The following is a 21,468-nucleotide window of genomic DNA, read 5'->3' on the forward strand; positions in this document are numbered from 1 at the left end:
GCCTTAGGCACCTGAGCCAATCAGGGCCTTAGGAGCCTCCCTGGTGCATCCCAGGATGCAACGGGAAGGGGAAAGCCCACCATTTTGAAGAGGTAGCCCTGCCAGCCAGAGGGAGTAGGCATCCCTCCGGCCGGCCTTGCTGAAAAAGGTACAGAGTGTGGGGATTGGGGAGTCGTGTTCAAGCGGGGTGCCTACAAGAGGGAGTAGGCATCCTTCCTGCTGGGGATTGTTTCAGGGGTGACAGCAGGAGAGATTAGGCATCCCTCCTGCTGAGGTTGTTTGCAGGGGCGGGGCTTACCTGCTGCAGCCGCTGAGCTGATCGCAGCAGGAGAATTCCCTGGCCGCGATCAGCTCAGCGGCAACACGATTCTCTAACCGACGCTTGTGACAAGGGCGCCGGTTACAGAATCAGTCAAGCTAGGCGTTGTTAGACGTCTGTCCGTTAGGACAGATGTGATTCTGTATAGGACACCGGTGTGCAATTCTCGACTGCCACGTCTGCTGAGACCGGTGTCCTATACAGAATCAGGCCCCATATGTAGTGTTAAATACCAGAGAATAAGCACAGGGCATTAAATGAAAAGTGAAAGGCATACACAAGGTAAAGTGAGAACAAACTGACAAAGCACAGGTATTCACGTTTTCTCCTTCATTGTGCTGACTCTGCCCACTCTCCACAGAAATCAATTGTAATTTCTCAGGAAGACTACATTACTGTGGACAGACAAATCAAACAGCTGCCCCATAGTACAGGTAAGAAGCTACAGAGATAGACTGTTTCCTTCACAGGATACCTGGCTAGAGGAAACCCTGAAGGACACGATCAACCAACTGCAAGGTCTTGCTATTTGTTGTATAGGTTATATATGTGTTAACTATTTATATATTTTCAATAAATTGGTTGTCGTCGCAGTTGGTTGATCATGTCCCTACCCCACCCCTTTTTGGGTTTATATTACTACACGTGGCAAAACTGTTTACATGTCTGCCAGTGCCTATCGGTATCCAATGTGTACCTCGAAACATGTAGAGGCAGTCTAGTGGAGGCCTAACAAAATTATGCAAATGCAGAACTATAAACTGTATATTTGCTCTATAATGATATTCCCAACCCAGTCCTGGAGGCCCACCTAGGGGGGAATTCATCGTGGTAAAATAACCTGTCTTAACACATCGATGAATAAATGATCTCTGGGTCCTTCCTTGCCAAATTCTACTCAAATTCAACATTGATACGATTCCTCCTATTTCCCTCTTGTTTTTAACTTTTTTTAAATTGTATTTCTCCCTACTATCCTATTGTTTTCATGTAAGTAATGTCGTGTCACTAACAAGTATGTTAATTGTTCCCCATTTTAATTTTTTAATTGTCAAACGCTTAGAATTTATGATTAGCTTTTCATCAAATTTCAATAAAACTTGGAAACATCCTCCTTCTGAGCAGACTCACCCTGTGCATCTGTTCAGAAGGAGAATTTCTTGCTTCCAATACAAAAATTTTGATGATTTCAACACAACGTCACTCTCTACATGTGATACATTGGACGTCCTGGACCCCTGAGAAAGGAGTATTTCTCCGAAACATGGACCGTGTTGGGTCCGTATTCCGTGTATATAAGAGCCATTTTTTAAGGATTACAATTCTGTATGCTTTTCAAATAAAGATTCCTATATCTCGTACATTCCATTCTGCAGGGTTTTTTTCTTGTTTTTGGTGTTCACCTTTTACTGCCGATTCATTAGATTTCTTTGTTTTTGTAAAGTCCAAGTGCACCCCATGTGCAGCTTCCTGGCTGATGAATAAAAATTATCTTCCAATATTTTCCGATAAGAAGCTGCATTCATCTTGCCATCAATTTTGACTAATTCCCAAACCTTCTCACTATCTCTGCTGTATTGAAATATGACAGGTTACATCTGAAAGAAAATTTGGATTGAGTGGATATTAAAATTCCCTTTCTTTTCAGACAACATCGTGACCATCCGAGAATCCTCCACTCACACTGTCCTGTACACCGATTATGGGATGAATGTGGTGATTCAGCGGGAACCTGTTTTCAACGTCCACATTAATGTCCCTCTTAGTTTTCAAGGGCATACTTCAGGTGACGATCTAAATGCTCTCTGGTGACCTCTGGAAAACCAACAAATCGGTCATTTGAAATTCCTAATAGTGACGAATAGAGATACGGCTTTCTTAAGAAAAATGGGTCCATTTTTATGATTTATCACTCCTCTACTGAGAATATTCAATAATTGCTGTTTGACTGTGACAATGGCAAGACCAGTTTTAGACATTCCCCACCCCTTTTACTAAGCTACAGTAGAGGGTTTTACCGTGGCCCAAAGCGCTAAGTGCTCTGACACTCATAAAATTCCTACGAGTGCCAGAGCAGCACTTAGTGCCCCGAGCAGCGGTACAAACCTCTACCGTGGCTTAGCAAAAGAGGGGCATAGTTAACTGCCTAGGCTGCCATGTTTTGAAGCACCAAATATCTGAGTCAAAGAAGACCCTGCCCTAGCGTCCTTTAGGGCCAGATGGATATGCTGCTTCAGAGGGGCGCCAGTGTGGCACTGAGACCTTCCTCCACTGCTCTTCAGACTCTCCACTTCCCTCCGGGCTCTGGGATCTTGCCTCTGGGCTGCAATATCTTAAATCTAGTCTGGAGTGATGGCACAATTACAACCTGTACTAACCTCTTCTTGTGTCACTTACAATATGAAGTCAATATTCAGGGCCACTAGTACAGTCAGTGGTACTGTATAACCACAGTGGAAGCGTTTTTTGAAAAAAATTTGAGTACTTATATGCATTTCTTTTATGAATAAAAATAAGTATTGGATCCTTGCATTAAAGGAAATTAGGGGCAAATTCTATAAATGGCGCCCCGATTTCAGGCGGCCTACCGCTGTCTATCAGCCACACGGGACGTATGTTTTTAGAAAAAACATCCCGCAGTAGGTGCCGTGATCAGTTTAGCGGTAAGGAACCCATCCCCCCGTGAAGATGATAAGCAGGAGGGATGCCTAGTCCCTCCTGCCAGGACCCCCGAAGCTGGTCCCCCACCCCTGAATATCCGCAGCAGGAGGAGTGCCGGAATCCCCCCTCCCACGATCATCGGCAGGAGGGATGCCCAGTTTATCCTGCTGGAAACCCCCCCCCGAAGACCATACCCCCGACCACCCTCTGCAGCCCCCCAGGGAGTAGGGAGGATTCTGGCAGGAAGGACTGGGCATCCCTCCTTCCAATGATATATATTTTTTTTTGGGGGGGGGGGGCAAGAGGGACTGCGTATAGATTTACTCTTTCTGCACTGCATGACTTTATAAAGTCCTTTTGTGCATGTAAGACAGGTCTACCATGTGGAAGAAGTTTTATGAAATCACTCCCATCGTGGGCCAGGTTCAGTGACACCCAAAATCAGGCGCTGTTATGATCTGCACTCAACACGAATCCTATGTCGGCAGCACTACGCAATGCTGTCATTATAGAACTTGCGCCAACTGCAGATTTCAGTGGTTAACGATAGGCGTGAGCATCTACTCCAGCCACAAGCTGACGTTAATGCTGTACCTAAGTCCTGGTAGCAACTATTCTATAACCCTGTTCCTAACTTCCAGCCCCTTTCCCATGGTCATGCCCCCTTTGGAATTGCACATCAATGAAGGGAAGCACCATGCTTATAGAAAACTTTGTAAGACATTTCCATGTATAAGTATTAATTGACTCCAATTAGCTCATTGTAATGCATGGGATTATAGGGCAGACTGGATGGACCAATCAGGTCTTTATCTGCCGTCATTTACTATGTTAAGGTCACTTAAGAGATCCTTAGCACCAAATGAGTGCCAATTAATCAGTTAAATTAAACACAGGAATGCAGACTATGCATAAAAATTCTATACCGATCTTTAGGGGTCATTTATAGAATCCTGGATTATGTGATGTGTTCTAAAACATTGTGTATATATAGGCCATGTTAGTTCACAGCTAGCAGACATTCTTTGATCTTTTCTTCTTCTCTCAGGGCTATGTGGAAATTTCAACGGGGCAACAACAGATGACTTCATCACCAGTTTGGGCATCTCTGAAGGGACAGCCATGCACTTTGTAGATTCCTGGAGGGCTGAAGCCAACTGCAAGCCAGCCCAGAATAGGGATATCAACCCCTGTTCCTTCAGCCAAAAGACTCGTAAGCAAATCAGATTTATTCTATCTGCAGATTTTGCAGCTGTCCATGTCCACACACACAGTCATTTTACCTACCTGGTCAGAGCATCCACCTTCTACAGTAGGGGTGCCCAACCTGTTGATCGCGATCTACCGGTCAATTGCAAAGGCAATGTGAGTTGATCGCGGAGCTCTGCCTTCCAAAATAAACTCTACCGTGCATAGGAGGCCGTGCCTGAAGCTGTAGGTTCAGTTTACCTTTCAAACACCCGATCCCCTTACCCTTCCTAGCTCTGTCCCCTCCCTATCACGAACCAAGCGCGGCTCCAACTTTAGTAGTGATCCACGTTTTAAGGAATCAGTCACTGCCGTCCTCAATGCCCCAGTAACCCATCTCTACCACATGGGCACCAGCTGTCTCCACCACGAACTCTTGCGAAAACTGCTAAGGTAAACAGTAAACGTTGCCTGCGAAAGTCACAAGAACTCTGAATAGGTGGCGAGCAACTAACAAATCTCTTGAGAACTGCAAAGAAATCACACGGATTACCATCAAATTTCATGAGGGTTGGGTGACGCTATTCCTCTCGTTTTCGAGCAGGGAGCACGGAAGCAGTCGCATAGAATTGTATTCTACCATACATGTTCATGATGTTATGCAAGGTAAACAATATATATATTTAAATATAAAGTACACTCGGTATATATATATATATATATATATATAAATATATGTTTAGCATTTTTATTGTTGGTAGATCATTTTGACTTGGTCATTTTAAAATTAGCTCGCAAGTCAGAAAAGTGTAGGCACCCTGTCTTACAGGCACTTCAGAAAGCTCCTAAAAACGCAGCTCTTCTCCAAACTTGGCGATCCACCTTAAAACCCCCAGGAAAAGTTTCCCGCCACCATTGATCCTCTGTTCCATGTTGCAGCTCAGGGACAATGACCATCCTTACCTCTTTCTTAACTTCCCTTTTTGGAAAGTCCTGCTTAATTTCCACTCTGTGAACTTTCCAGTTATCAGTCTGTTAATTTTGATTGTAGCTCACTGACTCTTCTGTAAACTGCCTCGAACCGAAAGGCTGTCGCAGTAGATAAATAAAGATTCATTTGTTTTATTATTTAACATAAGAATAGCCTTATTGGATCAGACCAATGGTCCGTCTAGCCCAGGTTACCTCTGTGTATTAAATGGGTCCCCTAAAATACATAAGAACATAACATAAGAATTGCCACTGCTGGGTCAGACCAGTGGTCCATTGTGTCCAGCAGTCCCTGAGCCCTGAGTCTAGCCTTACCTGCGTACGTTCTGGTTCAGCAGTAAATTGTCTAACTTTGTCTTGAATCCCTGGAGGGTATCTTCCTTATGACAGACTCCGGAAGAACGTTCCAGTTCTCCACCACTCTCTGGGTGAAGAAGAACTTCCTTATATTTGTATGGAATCTATCCCCTTTTAACTTTAGAGAGTGCCCTCTCGTTCTCTCTACCTTGGAGAGGGTGAACAACCTGTCTTTATCTACAAAGTCTATTCCCTTCATTATTTTGAATGTTTCGATCATGTCCCCTCTCAGTCCCCTCTTTTCAAGGGAGAAGAGGCCCAGTTTCTCCAACCTCTCACTGTATGGCAACTCATCCAGCCCCTTAACCATTTTAGTCGCTCTTCTCTGGACCCTCTCGAGTAGTGCCGTGTCCTTCTGGGCTCTTTGGGGTCAACAGGCTAGAAAACTAAATACGTATATTAATATATTAAAAAAGAAGGTTAGCCAAAAGATTGCCAGTGGTTTAGAACTAGCTGGTGGCTCCATAAATTTAGTGGAAATGTATTGAAGAATTTAAAAAAAAAAAAAAAAAAGACAAATTCTGAGCTTGATGTCTCGTCTTCTTGCTCTCTGTTGTTTTGAAGCCTGGAGAACCTAGCCTGACTTTCTTTGCCTTTTCCACAGAACTCTACGCAGAGACGCACTGCTCACATCTGACTGACAAGAACAATGTTTTTAAGAACTGTCACAGCACTGTGGACCCAGAACCATTTTACTTGGTATGTGACGGCAGCACCTGTAGTTTATTTGTCAGCGATATGTCGAGTATGTGTGGTTTAGTTTTTTCATGCATTTGCTATACAGTAAACCCCCGCGAACAGTAATTTGCGGTATTTTCCATCCACCACTTCCTTCTACTAAAATCATGGTTACACCAATCAGGAGCTGCTTTGCCACGCTGTCTGGCGTGTCAAAGCAGCTCCTGATTGGTGTAGCCTGACTTTAGTGACAGGAAGAGGCGGTCGGAGCATACCACGAGTGATTTTCTGCACCCACCGTCGCCCCCGCTGCCCTCTCCTGCCTTTTGACAGGCAAAAAAACGTATTTGCGGTTTTTAAAAAAATTTGCAGGGGGTTCCTGGAACGGAACCCCCGCAAATTTCAGGGAAGTGCTGTATTACCTTTAGTCCAAAAGGCTTCAAAGTGGTTTGCAAGACAAAATAATTAATACATAATAATATTGAATGAATATAAACAAATACACGCAGGTAGATTTTAGAAAGGACTTGGGGAGGGAAGTCACACTTCCAATGAAGTCCTGTCAAACATAAAAGCCTGCTTTAAAACTGAAGAATGGCTGGCTGGACATGAGCATAAAAAGCTTACTTCTCACTACTGCTTTCCAAAATCTCGGCTCCCTCCACAAACAGCCATACTAATCTCCACTTGCATGCCTCCAACCAAACCTCCACCATGATACCAGCTTCTTCCACCCAACAGATCACCTGATCCCTCCATACCGTACCCAAACCCCAAACACTATACTGCCCACAGCACTTGACCCACCTGACACTATCTGTGATCCCCAGACACTGTACCCAGCCTCCGACACATTATCCCCCTGCAGCACCTCCCCTAAGTTCACCCCCCCCAAACTGGGGACAGGTACTTCAAAATACTGGCACTCCTAGCAGATTCCCACCTCCTTCATCCTTCACTTTTCCCCAAGACAGTCCCTGGACCTTTTAGGAGTCCCTGGTGTCTAATGGAGCAGGAGCAATGCCCACTTAGTTCCACTTCATGCCCCTGGTTCTAAAAAAATCACTGCCAAGACCTCTAGTGAAAATATTGCGGTATTACAGCTAGGATTAGATTTCCCTATATGGGTTTATCTCCTCTGACTGCCAAGGCACTGCATGGTCCACGGTTGGGGTCAGGGAGGAGCCAGGCACTGTTGAAATTCAGTGTTGGTACCCACGTAGTTAACTGGTTAATTGGCCTGCACACAAGGCAGTCCTAGCTTTGCCAAGTTAGCTACGTCAATGCTGGCATTGAATATCGTCCAGAACCTCCAGATCCGTGGTTCATTTTGCCAGTGCCCAGATATGACCCAAAACTGACTCGCAGATTCAGCTCATCATGCGTACGTAGAATATGAGAAAAACCAGATTAGATAAAGACAATCATAAAAGCACAGGCATGAAATTTTCTCATATTCTACGTACCAACAACTGGGACCTCTGAGGAAGGATTGTTTCTTTGAAACATGGACCGTTTCAGGTCCAGTCCACATGAATACCAGTTTCATTCAAATTTCCCCAAGCTTAGCAAAATCCAAAAACTCACAGTCCTCCAACCAATACTTGCAAATGGTTCCCTTCTGCCATTTGCTTCCTCCTGCAGCTCCAACAGCACTCCATGGCCTGGGACAGCAAATGGTGGTGTGGACCCAGCTTCTTCCATACCCAGGTCTAAGGCATTACCTTGGCTTGAACCTGACTGAGCCTGCTCTCACCTGGGCCCTCTTGGGCTCCCCCCAGTGGACCCAGCTTCTTCCATACCCAGGTCTAAGGCATTACCTTGGCTTGAACCTGACTGAGCCTGCTCTCACCTGGGCCCTCTTGGGCTCCCCCCAGTGGACACTAGAGAAACAACAGGAACCAAGGCAGGCACGGAGCCTGACTGGTCACAATAGGCACCGAATTTCTGAAGGAATGCGACTTCCTGTGGATTTTCACTGTCATATCTTAAAAATCTTATTTCAGAGATGCATCTACGAAGCCTGCAATTATGAAAACACTTTTGATTTCCTGTGCTCTGCTCTGAGTGCCTATGCACAAGTCTGTGCATCCATGAATGTTCAAATTCCCGACTGGAGGGCTACCATTCCCAACTGTGGTAAGTAACCTCAGCGAGCCTCTGGGCTTGGGCAGGGTGTGTGTTGGCTGTCAGAAGGGAATGACATCAGTTCAGGATTTACTAGGGCCACAAGCTAACCCCATCGGATGACTGAAGATAATTCTGGGTACAGTCCAGCTCCAAATACCTGTCAAAACTACAGCATTTCCAAAAGTTTTGTTTCTTCAGATGACATTTTGTCTCATTTTCTCCTCATCTCTTTGTGGTGTCGTTTTCCTGGGGAAGGGATAAAACGCGGACCTCACGGACCAGATTTTAAGGCCGTACGGGTTTAGATTTGCGAGGTCCGTCAGGTCCGTGTTTTACCCCTTCCCGTTTTCCTGTGTGAAAGACAAAGGTGGAGTAGAGAAGGCCACAGAGACAATTATGCTAGAGGATTCATGGGCATGTTTCAGCAAATGGCTCTATCAGGGGTCATTATACTCAAATGTCAATTATGAGACGACCTATATTGTTGCAACTCCCTTTTCACAACAAATAAACATGTGGACACCTATTCTATATTTCTTGTCTTATCTTCCTGTGTCCCAATTCCTTTCTTTCAAGTTTCATCCATGTGTTTCTTAGGTTCTTCTCTGGTATGAATGAACCCCCTTCAACCATCTTTAAATTAGATGCAGATGGTCCACACTGGCCAATTCAAACCTGACCTGAATATTTTTTTTTCATTTTGGAGAAACATAATAGCCATACTTGGTCAGACCACTGGTCCATCTAGGCCAATATCCTGTTTCCACAGTGGCCAAGCCAGGTCACAAATTGTAGCAACATTCCATGCTACCGATCCCAAGGCAAGCAGTGGCTTCCCTCTTGTCTGTCTCAATAGCAGACTATGGACTTTCCTCCAGGAACTTGTCCAAACCTTTTTGAAACCCCGCTGTGCCGACTGCTCTTACCACATCCTCTGGCAACAGGTTCCAGAGCTTAACTATTCTTTGAGTGAAAAAGTATTTCTTCTTATTGGTTTTTAAACTTTTCAGTTATGTAGATGAAGCCAATGTCATAGATCTGAATCATCGAAAGAGAGCACAGGTCTTTGAATATTTTGAAAAGATAGTTGAATGAGTCCAGGCTTCTCCCTGAGTGGAGCTACTAGTGGGCAGAAATGGTAGCCCCCTGCTGCCATGACACATGGGAAAGCCAGAGCGCCTGTTCCCATGCCATGGGTTATACTGAGGAGGCAAAAGTGGGCAGATAGAAAGATTAGGAAAAGGCTGGAAGGAGGGAAAAGACAAAATGTAATAAAGAACAAGCAGAAAGAAATATGTAAAAACCAATAGGTAAAATCAAAACCAAAATGGATAAATAATAAAAGCCATGGAAAATGAGGCCTCTCTTATCAAATTTATATGAGGCTTGTGTTTTGTAAGATAGTAACATACCCCCCCTTTATGAAACTGCGATAGCGGTTAATAACGCAGAGCGCCATGCTGGATGCTCCGCACTGTTCCCAACGCTCATAGGAACTCTGAGCGTCGGGAGCAGCGTAGCGCATTCAGCACGACACCCTGTACTAATAACCGCTATCTCAGTTTAATAAAAGGGGGGATAGTATATGACGACCATTATCAAGGCAATACTGAACCAGGAAAATATTAGGACATTTTTCTAGCTAAGATGTCTTCCCCCTACCCCAATGAGATATGCAAAACTTGCCCAATAAGATACAACACAAATTTGATATAAAATACACACACTTGCTCCTGATTCGTCCATGCCATATTCAGGGCTCAGAGCATAAAAAAGTCTGCCCTGCACAGGCCCTACTTCCCAGCTACCGAATTCCAACCTATCTTGCCATATACAGGACAAAGTAACCTAGTAAATGACGGCAGATAAAGACCTGAACGGTCCATCCAGTCTGCCCATTAGTTAAAAATTAAATGATTAAATTAACTTGTCTCTTCTTTGGTATTTTGGGGTCATAGACTGTAAAGTCCACCTGGTATTGTCCTAGGTTCCCAAATGCTGAAATTGCCATCCAAGCTCACTCCAGCCTATCCAACCATCCCGTTGTTTGCAGCCTGGCCAGTAACATCCTCATTAGAGAATGACACGGTGAAAAAATTGGTCCCCGTCACCGCCCCGTCCCCGTCTCACCATCCTCTGCACCGCCCCGTCACCGTCATTCCCTTCACCGCCCCGTCACCGCCACTGCCACCCCATTCACCGCCCCGTCACCGCCACTGCAACCCCATTCACCGCCCCGTCACTGTCACCGCTGCATACATAAAAGCCTCAAACGGGTACGATTTTATATACTTTTCTAATATCTCCCCTATGTATCTGCCATTGCCCCCCCCTGTGTCCATATACCATCCCCATGGCATGTCCCCTTTTTGTCTCTGTCCCTATGCCCCATGCACATAATTTCTCCTCTTTCTGTTACCTTCCTGTGTCCAGATTTCCCCTATCTTCCTCTTCCATACCAGTGTGTCTCTTCTTTTCAACCCCATCTAGCTTTTTTCCCTCTTTCTTCCCCCCCCCCCTGCTTCTAGCATCTGGCTCACCTGCCTGTCCTTCCCTTTCTTTCCTGCTGTGGGTTTTTCTTTCCGTTTTCATCACCTTGGCCCAGAATCCTTTTCCCTTTCACTCCCTCCTTACAGTCTGAGCCGGGAACACGGGTGATCGCACGGTCCTCGCAGCCCCCACCCGCCTGCCCAATCGATCCTAGTGTTTAGCCAGTTCTCTCCCTTCTCCTCACCTTATTTAGCAGGCTTTCTTTTTCAGCGACCTGCACGCTTTCCCAAAGAGCCGCACACGCGCGGCTGCTCAGTGTTCAATCTTCTGCTCTGCTGCAACTTCCTGTTTCCGGTTGCGTCAGAGCAGAAGATCGAAACTGAGCAGCAGCGGCTCTTTGATAGCGTGCGGGTCGCCGAAAAAGAAAATCTACAAACTAAGGTGAGGAGAAGGGAGAGAGCTGGCTAAACACTAGAATCGATTGGGCAGGCGGGTGTGAGCTGCGGGGACCGCGCGATCCTTCATGCCTCACTGCGGGGACAAGACCCATTCACCGCCCCGCGGGCGGTGAATGGCCTTGTCCCCGTCGCCGCAGCGACTGCTAGTTTTCTTCCCCGTTTTCGGCGGTGACCCGCGGCTAAAATGCGGTGGCCGCGGGTAAACCGCCACCGTGTCATTCTCTAATCCTCATACTTCTTTTGGTTCAAACCCCTTACCATTTTTGTTGCCTTCCTCTGGACCGCTTCGGGTCTTTGTATATCCTTCACCAGATACGGCCTCCAAAACTGAACACAATACTCCAAGTGCGGCCTCACCAATGACCTATACAGGGGCATCGACACCTCCCTTCTTCTGCTTGTTAGTAACTCCTTTACTGATAAAATCCCATTGGTTACCCATTAATCATCGAATCACTTTTAAAATAGCACTACTAATCTTTAAAACTATGGCATCTAAGGAACCACAATTTATCTCCAAAATGATTATTCCTTATCATGCTTCTCGTTCCCTTCGATCTATTTCTCAAGATCTATTATCGGTCCCTTCTTTAAAAACAGTAGGCACAAAAAGAAACGAAATGTTCTCTGTTTTAGGACCTCACACTTGGAATTCCCTGCCCTTTTACATAAGAAAAGATAAAGACCTCAATTCTTTTAAAAAATCTTTGAAAACTTTTTTATTTAAAGATGCTTTTACCATTTAATTTTATACTTGGTTTATATATTCCTTGTTTTTCAAGCTCAATTTTTAATCTCTTAATTTTATTTTTGCCCCTTCCTTATGTATGCAACTTTAATGTTTTTCCCATATTAGATTGAGAATATTGTAACTTTTTCCCTTTTTTTCCCTAATGTATCAAGTTTGTGATGTAACTCCTTAAAGTTCTAACATTGTATGTTATAAATTTTTGCCTTTCAAAAATTTTAAGAAGTTTTGTTTTAACACTATTTGTTATCATTTATGATATTTTATTGTACATCGCTTAGAAATTGTTATAGGCGATACATCAAATAAAATTGAACTTGAACTTGAACTTAGTCCTCTTTCTATACAGCCTAGCATCCTTCTGGCTACAGCCACCACCTTATCACACTGTTTAGAAGTCTGCCCAGTATTGGCTTCACTGCCCCACTGCTGGAGTTGATGTCAAAGCCGAAGCCTGGCAGGGAGCTTTTTATTAAATGGAGTACATTCTTCTGCCTTTATTGAGAAGATACAAGTAATAGAGAAAGTTTCCTACACGCTAACAATCCTTTTCACTGTGTCATTCCTGATCTTTATTTTGTGTTTCCCATTCTTTCTGCCTCTATCTTTATTCCTTCCAATCATGCTCTGAACAGGGAATATCATGATTACTTCCTACACATATTTCACTCACTGCCTGTTTCGCTTTGGAGCATGCCGTATATTTTGTTGTGGGAGTTCTCATCGGAAATAAATGCTCTGTTTCTCTAGTTATCACCTGTACCGGGAACCAGACTTTCAGTTACAGCAGCAGAGCCTGTGGACACACCTGCCTGTCTCTGACCAAGCAGAACCTGGAGTGCTCCCAGGAATACACCTCTGTTGATGGCTGCAACTGTCCCGATAGACTGTACTTGGATCACAAGAAAATATGCGTCCCCAAGTCCCAGTGTCCATGCTACCTGGAAGACGGCAAAATTATTCTTCCCAGTCAACCGACATCATACAATGGGCAAACCTGGTGAGTGTTTCAACCATTAACAAAGGCATTGGTGGGGTTAGTTGAGGGGTGTACCCTGTACGGAGTGGAAGTTACCATGTTTCAGTTCAAACTGAGCAAGGCTGACTGTGTGCAAGAGATTCTCCACAGTCGATCAAGGCAGGGGCCACATGTTTGTGCAGTGAACTGGGAGTCAGCAGATCGGGGCTCTGTTTTGTTGATTAGACTGTAAGCTGTACTGAGCAGGGACTGTCATCTGAATGTTTAATCTACAGTGCTGTGTATACTTCTAGTGCTGCTTTAGAAATGATAAACAGTAGGAGCAGGGGATGCAGTTACCTTTGAATGTTTTATTTTTATTATTATTTAAATACTGTCATTGAAGTATTCAGGTACAAAGTCTGTACCTAAAGTAATGGAAGATTGAACTGGTTCTCATGGTTTTCTAACCATTAGACTCCTCCTCCGACGAAACTGAGGAATATGAATGCAAATAAAGACCATCAAAGCGATTTAACTGGCCAGAAACAGCTCCTGGTTGGTTCAATTGCTTGTTTGGGACTAACTGGCCATTTTCAGTGACACTTAACTGGTTACTGCCACTGAAAATGGCTGGTTTGCGTCTGTTTCAAAACCAGCTATTTCAGGAGAGCTCTGGGGGCAGAGTCAGCACCTGGCCATGTAAGTGCCAGTATTCAGCACTTCATCGGCCAAGGTCACAATTTTCTCAGCTCTGCAAACCCAGCAATCCAACGCTGATTTTTGGACAAGGCCTGGCGTCGAATTTCTGTTGGCAGCAAAACACCGAGCGCAGCCAGCTAAATCTCAGCCCCCATATTGCCCATCCAGTCTGTCTGACCATACCATCTGTCCCTTCGAGATCCTAAGCGTCTGTTCAATGCTTCCTTGAATTCAGATACAGCCCCGAAGCCCATAGAGATTTAAAGGGCTTCGGGGCTTTTGCCGCGCGGCCGTTAGTGTCTGTGCTGAATGAAACATTTCTTGTCTTTTTTTTTTTTTTTTTCCTGTAGTTTTTGCACTGATGGGAAGCTGAACTGCATTGGCCTGCGACTGGATTTGGAAAGTACGGATTCTGCCTTTTTCTTTCTCCCGCCTTTCACTTAGAATTCTCTTTCATTCCAAAAAATGAAATGTCCTGACCACATGAGCTCTGAAGGAAAAAAATAGATATATTGGTGGCGGTGGCGTAGTGAGGGTTGGAGGTGCCACTCCAAGCCCTTCTCTCTCCCCCCCCCACTCCTTCTGCGCCACTCACACCTTCCCTTCCCACCCCATACCTCTATGTACAACTGCCAACTGGTGCCAGTTAAAACCAATTTAAGCTAATGTTTGGCTGCTAACTCCACTTAACAGCCAATTATTAAATTAAGTTGCATGCACAGCTTTGAATGCTATGGGGTGAGGGTGGGGGGAATTCTAAATTGGGAGAATGAAAAAAATTTGGCACTCAGGGCGGGCCTGGTTCTATAAACAGCGCCACGTGGCGTAGTTGTCAATCAACTGCTAGGCGTCCTTTATAGAATCCCGCCTAGAGGTGCCCAGGCACGCTTAAGCATCCTAGAGGTAGGCACTGGTATGTTAGGCCAAGTTGTACTGGATGTAATTTACCAGCACCTAACTGGGACGTTTAGCAATGCCTAAGTCAACCATGGCTATTCTCTTTCCCTAACCCTACCTACTTTTCAGAAAGGCGTTAGAGGGTGCCTCAACTTCGGCGGCACTAGACATCCTAAGAGTACCACGCAGAATTTTTAATCGGTGATTTATTTATTTATTTATTTATTTTGATTGGCTGAAAACTGGCGTGGCCAATTAACCCTTTATTTGGCATTGTTGCTCAGAAGCAACATGTGTCTTCTATGGCTCTTATGGGCGATCTCGTTCAACATCAAGTTACCTATAGCAGCCATTTCACCATTTGAAAGTTGTGTGCAGATTCCAAAGTTAGGAAGCGTTAGGGGTCCTTGATTAGGATACAGATGTCCTTTTCAGAATCTGGCCCTAAGTGCAATTCTATAAAGGGTGCACACCTGATTCAGAGTAGCACTCAGGCGTGAATCCTACCCAGTGGTGTAGCGGCGACACCCCTCCCCAACCCCTCCTAGGGCGGTGACACCCCTCCCCAACCCTCGTCTCTGCCCCCCCTCCCCTTTCTCCATACCTCTAGCTGTTCACCACTGCGAGCAATGCATGTCGAAGCAAACGAAAGAAAAAGCCTCAGTAATACGGTGAGGGAAACCCACTCTACCTACCACACATCACAGGCGTAAAAAACTTTCGTAAAGTGATGAAAAGTGCATAGCAGTTCAAAATTTGCCAGACAACTAATGGCAGCTATGTGCAGCCAGCTTAGGTAGATATGCCAAGAGTTGCCCATTCCTGAACTCTAGTCTCCGATATACCACTTTAATATTATTCCCTCTTTATCTTGAACATTCCCACAGATTCCCTTTCCCCAATAACCCCATTATTTCTCTTCTTTTTAGTAACGTGCACTGCTCCCAAAATATTCAAAGAATGTGAAGTGATGTCCCAAGACAAAGGAGCAGCTTGTGCCCCTACCTGTCAAATGCGGGCAGCTGGAATTGTCTGTGTGAGTTGCACCTCTGTAAAGTGACAGTGTTGGCAGAGACTTCTCTTAGCATATGGTCAGCTTATAAAATGGGTTTCATATGTCTGAGATTTCTAGGAGACCAGCTCGTGTGCAAGCTGCTGGTCAGTGCTGGGGCTGAGCCTGGAGGGAAGGATGTCACAACGTGTCTGAACCAATAGATAACAACGTCATGGAATTCTGGCATTTCACATCCAGTGGAATGAGACACAATTAGGATTATAAATGTTATAGGGGTAATTCTATAACCTGGCACCTTGATCTAGGCGTGAACAAACCAAAAGTAGGGGTCTGACACAATGTTTTCCAACCAATAGAAGACATTTATTCAATCAGATTGAAGCTTGAGAAAACATATGTATTGACTCTTTGACTGACATGGTGCTGCGTTTCGGCAGTAACCTGCCTGCCTCAGGAGACACAATGTCTTATACAATATGGGAATTCAGCTCTACTTGAACCCAAAATCTTCATAAAGCTCCAAGAAATAAAAGCAGTTCACCATCTTCTCAAGATTTCAAACGTAAACGTCTGCCAAAAGACGCAAGAAACACGATGCCGTGTGAGTCAAAGAGTCAATACATTTGTTTTCTCAAGCTTCAATGTTATTGAATAAATTTCTTCTGTTGGTTGGAAAACATTGTGCCAGACCCCTACTTGTAGTTTCTTCTTCTTCTCCCCCGGGGAGTGGGGGTGGGTGGGTCTGTTTTCCCTTTTGAGTTCTTTTTTATTGACTTTGATTTAAATGCCACAATAGGGAGCATTTAGCATTGATTCTATAATGGCACTTAGGTATACCTAAGCCAGTATAGAGCATTGGCATATAGTCAAGTTTGCATGCCACTTATGACAGGCCAATGGCTGGTACAAGCTGGCATGCCTAAGTGCGCCATGTGCCAATAGTTGGCATTTCCGATACACATTAATGCTAGCATTCTGTAAACTAGATGCATACTTGGGGGGGGGAGGGAGGAGGAGGAAGAATTCAGTAAAAATCACCCAGACCTACGTGCCAGGATAATCCCCATTCAATTGTAGGACATGCGGAATTTAAATAAATAAATAATGTGCCAAGTGGATATTTTACCGGCTTAAGTCCAAATTCTTTTGCCTGTGGGCATCACACAGGGTTAATGGCTTGTGCGTGTGAAGCCTTTCGGCTTGCGTAAGCAAGGTCTCTTTGATTCTAGAGACATTGCATTCTCATGCAGATCGTTAATCTTTAGCAAATGCCCCATCAAGAATAGGCGACTGTCTCTGGGAAAAAGCGTCCAAAGCAGCGAATCCGAAATGTTGAGAATGACACGTCATGGGTCCAGAAGCAGTCTACAAAAGTTACATGTTTGAACTTCTGTAAAAAAGATGAGGTTCCGGCTGTTATTACAAATGGTTTGCTCTAATAGAATTTATTAAGACCTTGGGATTTTTTTTTGTTTGCAGAGACTTTAGTCGCTTCCCCAGAGATGGTGACAAATTATCAGATGGGTTTTTAGCTGGCTATTGGAGAATCCTAGCCACAAAACTGTAGCAATAAAGGTGACAATAAATAGGGAAAATGGGAATACAGTCAACATAAAGGTTCCTTAAAAGGTTCATCCTCTGGCATCCTGTAGCCTAGCTGGCAATTCCTTGAATGCAGAATTCCATATTTCATCATTAATATTCAATCTGCTATCCAGATAACTATCCAGCTTTAGGACAGCAAAATAATTTTTTTAAGAGATGCTGCCTAGAAAGATCCAGAGTGTGAACTTAATATTGCTGCTATCGCTACTCCCTGCTTTGCCCGGAAAGTGGTGCTGAAAACCATGAACAATTAAAAAACCACGGGCAGCATTTAAAACAAACGCCAACCAAGAAGTTTAAATATTGACCCGCAAAATGTTATAGAAAGAAAAGACTTTGGGAGAAAAGTTTGTTTTGCCCCCCCACCCCCCTCCTCTGCTGTCTTTGCAGGTACACAGAAAATGTCAGGCTGGGTGCGTTTGCCCTGATGGGCTGTATGAAGACCTGGATGGCAGCTGCGTGGTGGCTGAGAAATGTTCCTGTGATTATGGTGGGGGTCTATATAAGGATGGAGAGATGGTCCAGCAGGACTGCCAGAGCTGGTGAGGACTCGGTCTTAAACTGCTGTGTTAGTGCCTCATCCAATGGCTTGGGCTGCTCTTGCAATGCTTGTTCAGGAGATCTTGAAATAATTATTGTACTTGGCATTAACAGGTTGGATTGCAATTCAGAGGCTATTAGTTCATTGAAGGTGATGATCCCTCTGTCACAAAGACAGGAGGCCAGTGCCCAGTAATCTATTGCCCCTAAAGCAGATCCATGGGCAAACCTATGTAAAACCCTGGAGCATTTGTAGTGAAGAATATCTTCTATTGTATAGGACCAGTTTGCTCTTTTTGTGTTTTCCACATTAGATATTGCAAACTGTTTGCCTTGTTGCTTTATTTGGTTAAAAAAAAAAAAAAAAGCAGTTCAAAATAGCACAGCCTAGATATGAATAGGTTGGTTCACTTCTTCTCTTGCATAATGGCGTAAACTGGAAAGTTTCTGTCCATAACTCAAATTTCATCAACATAACACTGCACCATTAAATGGAAAAGAAGGCGATTGGGAATGGTTTACATACGGGTACTTCAAGCATTTACCCTATATGCCCTGGTGGGCTGAAAATCCATCTGGGGCAGTGGAGGATTAAGTGACTTGCCCAATGTCACAAGACACAGCATAGGATTTGAACCCACAACCTCAGGGTGCTCAGCCTGGAGATTTAACCACTCCACCACACTCTCCACTCTTTTGTTTTAGCTCTTGGTTAATGCTGTAACCCAACTGTGAACATTTTCAGCATATCGCAAGTGGCAAACATTTATCTGAAAGCACAAATTATAATTTCTAGTTCTGATGCGGCGATTGGTTGGTGGGTCTTTCAACAGGGATTTTTCCCTAGGAGGACCCCGTGTCTCTGAGTATTTGTGACTATAAAAGCTTCCCAACTTTTGGGATCAGGGGTCTTGTGTGTATACGAGTATTTTGATTCTAGAAAAGTCAAACCTTTTTAGACATATTATCTTCTAGGAAAGGAACTGTATAGAAGACTCCAAGCCCTTGTAATATATCTGCCTTTCTCCCAATTTAGTATCTGCAGAGAAGGTAAATGGAAGTGTCAAGAGAATGTGGACTGCGCATCCACCTGCGTGCTCTACGGGGAAGGTCACATCACCACCTTTGATGGACAGCGCTTTGTGTTTGATGGCAACTGTGAATATACCCTAGTGATGGTAATTCTAGTGTTATTGAACTCTTTCCCCCCGATATCATGTTTTTTGGGAGAAGTTTTCTCTTCCTTTTTCAGCTGGTTTCAGACCTTTTATTTAAGACTCAAAACTTAAAGCTAGATTTATGAAAAGGTGCAGTCATATTACTGTGCACTAATGTATTTATATGCATATTTACCACAGATCCATTTTAGGCAATAGGAGCAGTGGAGTAGAAAGAGGGGTGCAGGTGCAGAGTGCCCTAGGTGCCAGTATGCCCCCCTAGTCTTCACCAGCTGTGAGTAGAAACTCCTTCCTGCTGCTCATACTGGCCCTAGCCCTCCCTCTGGCATCATTTCCTGTCTGAGGGACAAGGAAGGGTTCATAGACAACAACGCGGAAGACAAAGGCGTGCGCCGACAACTGAGCACAAGACGGAGGCGCGCACCGAAGAAAATTACTGTTTTTAGGGGCTCCGACGGGGGGTTTTGTTGGGGAGCACCCCCAGTTTACTTAATACAAATCGCGCCGGCGTTGTGAGGGATTTGGGGGGTTGTAACCCCCCACATTTTACTGTAAACTTAACTTTTTCCCTAAAAACAGGGAAAAAGTAAAGTTTTCAGTAAAATGTGGGGGATTACAACCCCCCAAACCCCCCACAATGCGGCGCGATCTGTATTAAGTAAAGTGTGTGTGTGGGGGGGGTTTCCCCCCCCACACACACACCCCCGTCGGAGCCCTAAAACAGTAATTTTTTTCAGCGCGCACCTCCGCGCTGCGCTCAATTGTCTGTTTGCGCCTTTGTCCCAGCGCGCTTTTGACCTGACACCCAAGGAAGTGATGTTAGAGGGCAGGCTAGCTGGCACAAGCAGGTGGTAGGAGACCCTGCTCATTTCCAGTGAAGAAAAGAAGACTTGAAGAGGTGTGCAGGGGAGAGTGCATCTAAGGGAACCCTCTCCCCTGCCCCTGATGCAAGTTTCCCTCAGTAAGCCAATTTACTATCAATTTCCTAAAAGCATGTGTAAAATAGGAGCAGTGTGGGATTTGAACCCACAACCTCAGGGTGCTGAGGCTGTGGCTTTAACCACTGCATCACACACTTCCCATTATTAAATGGAATCTGAACTTAATCCGTTCTAGAACCCTGTTTCGAGTTCCAAAACGTTCGAGTTCCAAGACAATTTTTCCCATTGAAAATAATAGAAACTGGATTAATCCGTTCCTTGGTCCCACAAACTCAGAGATAGCAAGATTGGTTCCCCCTGGCAAAGGCAGCAAGATCATCCCCCCCACCCCCCCAGCATAGCCAACAAGATCGGGCTTCCGTAGGCATAGGCAGCAAGATCGGCAACAGCAACTGCAAGCGGTGCTCAACCCAAAGCTTCCCTCCCTGGCGGAAACAGGAAGCTGCGTCAGAGGGGAAGCTTTGGGCTGAGCAACGCTTGCAGTTCCCGTACGTTTGGATTCCAAAGCAGTGTTCGGATTCCGGGGCAAAATTTCATTTAAAAAAAAGTTTGAATTCCAAGTTGTTCGAGTTCTGGGGCATTCGGATTCCGAGGTACCACTGTACTTACGATCTTTAAAAAAGCACTCAAAATATTCTGGTTTCAAAACTTAAATCTTAGTAGTTAATGATTAGGACAATATTTTGTTCTACGAGAGGGGGGGGGGGGGGGGGGCGGCTGAAAAGTGCTCAGTCCAACCAACCAGCTTCCTAAATTCTGAATGTTATTATGTCCACGTAGCTGAAAAGAGTGTTATCTTATTTTGTTAAGTGCCAATTTTCAGAAATGAAATTCTGTGTTTTGACATTGTTTCAGATCATTGATTGAACCATATCCACGTCATTCTCCTGTGCCTAGACAAATGTCCACTGGTGGTGCGTCCTTCCTAGGATTATATCTGCTTTTCAATACGTTGTCGTCATCAGACACAAGACATTGCAACAAATTTCTTTTAATGATCAAAAATGTTATGTGGCAGACTAGCAATAACATAAAATTTATTTTCTGGTTTACTTACCGCTGAGGGTGTTTCTCAGAGCAAAGATGCCTGCTAATTAAGAAGTTTGATGACAATATTTAAATTTCCTGCTATTTGGAATGTAAGACTCGATTAAAGTGGGACTAGTTCAACTGCTCCAGGGTGGCCCTGTCAGAGCATGCTAATAGAGAATGACACGAGGACAAATTTTTTTCCCCGTCCCATCCTGGCGAGTTCTTTTCCTCTCCCTGCCCCGTTCCTGCAAGCTCTGTCCTCATCCGCACAAGCCTCAAATACTTTGAAATCATAAGTGTCCAAGGTTTGTGCGGTTAAGGCAGAACTTACAGGAATGGGGCAGGGACAGAGACAGTGACAAAACTCACTCGGATGGGACAGGGAAATTGAGTTCCTGTGGGGATGGGGGACAGATCTGTCCTCGTGTCATTCTCTACATGCTAATCCCCTTTCCCCTCGCAGTTTAGAATGTTAACAGGGATGGTCTTATAAGACTGCGCACAGCCAGGACCTGCAGATTGCCTGAGCCAGTTGTTTACGGTCTTGTAGCCCTTACAGAAATATCAAAGAGGAGATAAGT

At 44.7% G+C, this 21,468-nt stretch overlaps 2 protein-coding genes across 5 annotated transcripts in view; one reads left to right on the forward strand and one right to left on the reverse strand.

Moving 5' to 3' along the window:
• Positions 1-21,468, reverse strand: part of LOC117352133 — a 1,164,809-nt gene that overhangs the window by 746,414 nt on the left and 396,927 nt on the right. The window lies entirely within an intron of this gene.
• The window catches only part of MUC6 (mucin 6, oligomeric mucus/gel-forming), a 103,769-nt gene that overhangs the window by 40,076 nt on the left and 42,225 nt on the right, over positions 1-21,468 (forward strand). For all 4 annotated transcript variants that reach the window (XM_033928259.1, XM_033928260.1, XM_033928261.1 and 1 more), the window contains exons 13-22: positions 681-753; positions 1,968-2,105; positions 4,029-4,193; positions 6,120-6,214; positions 8,200-8,332; positions 12,770-13,019; positions 14,030-14,082; positions 15,506-15,612; positions 17,587-17,738; positions 18,773-18,914. In XM_033928259.1, coding sequence (XP_033784150.1) covers positions 681-753; positions 1,968-2,105; positions 4,029-4,193; positions 6,120-6,214; positions 8,200-8,332; positions 12,770-13,019; positions 14,030-14,082; positions 15,506-15,612; positions 17,587-17,738; positions 18,773-18,914 — 1,308 coding nt within the window. The remainder of the gene's footprint in view (positions 1-680; positions 754-1,967; positions 2,106-4,028; positions 4,194-6,119; positions 6,215-8,199; positions 8,333-12,769; positions 13,020-14,029; positions 14,083-15,505; positions 15,613-17,586; positions 17,739-18,772; positions 18,915-21,468) is intronic.

Source organism: Geotrypetes seraphini, chromosome 19, assembly GCF_902459505.1.
Source record: "Geotrypetes seraphini chromosome 19, aGeoSer1.1, whole genome shotgun sequence".
Lineage (NCBI taxonomy): Eukaryota > Metazoa > Chordata > Amphibia > Gymnophiona > Dermophiidae > Geotrypetes > Geotrypetes seraphini.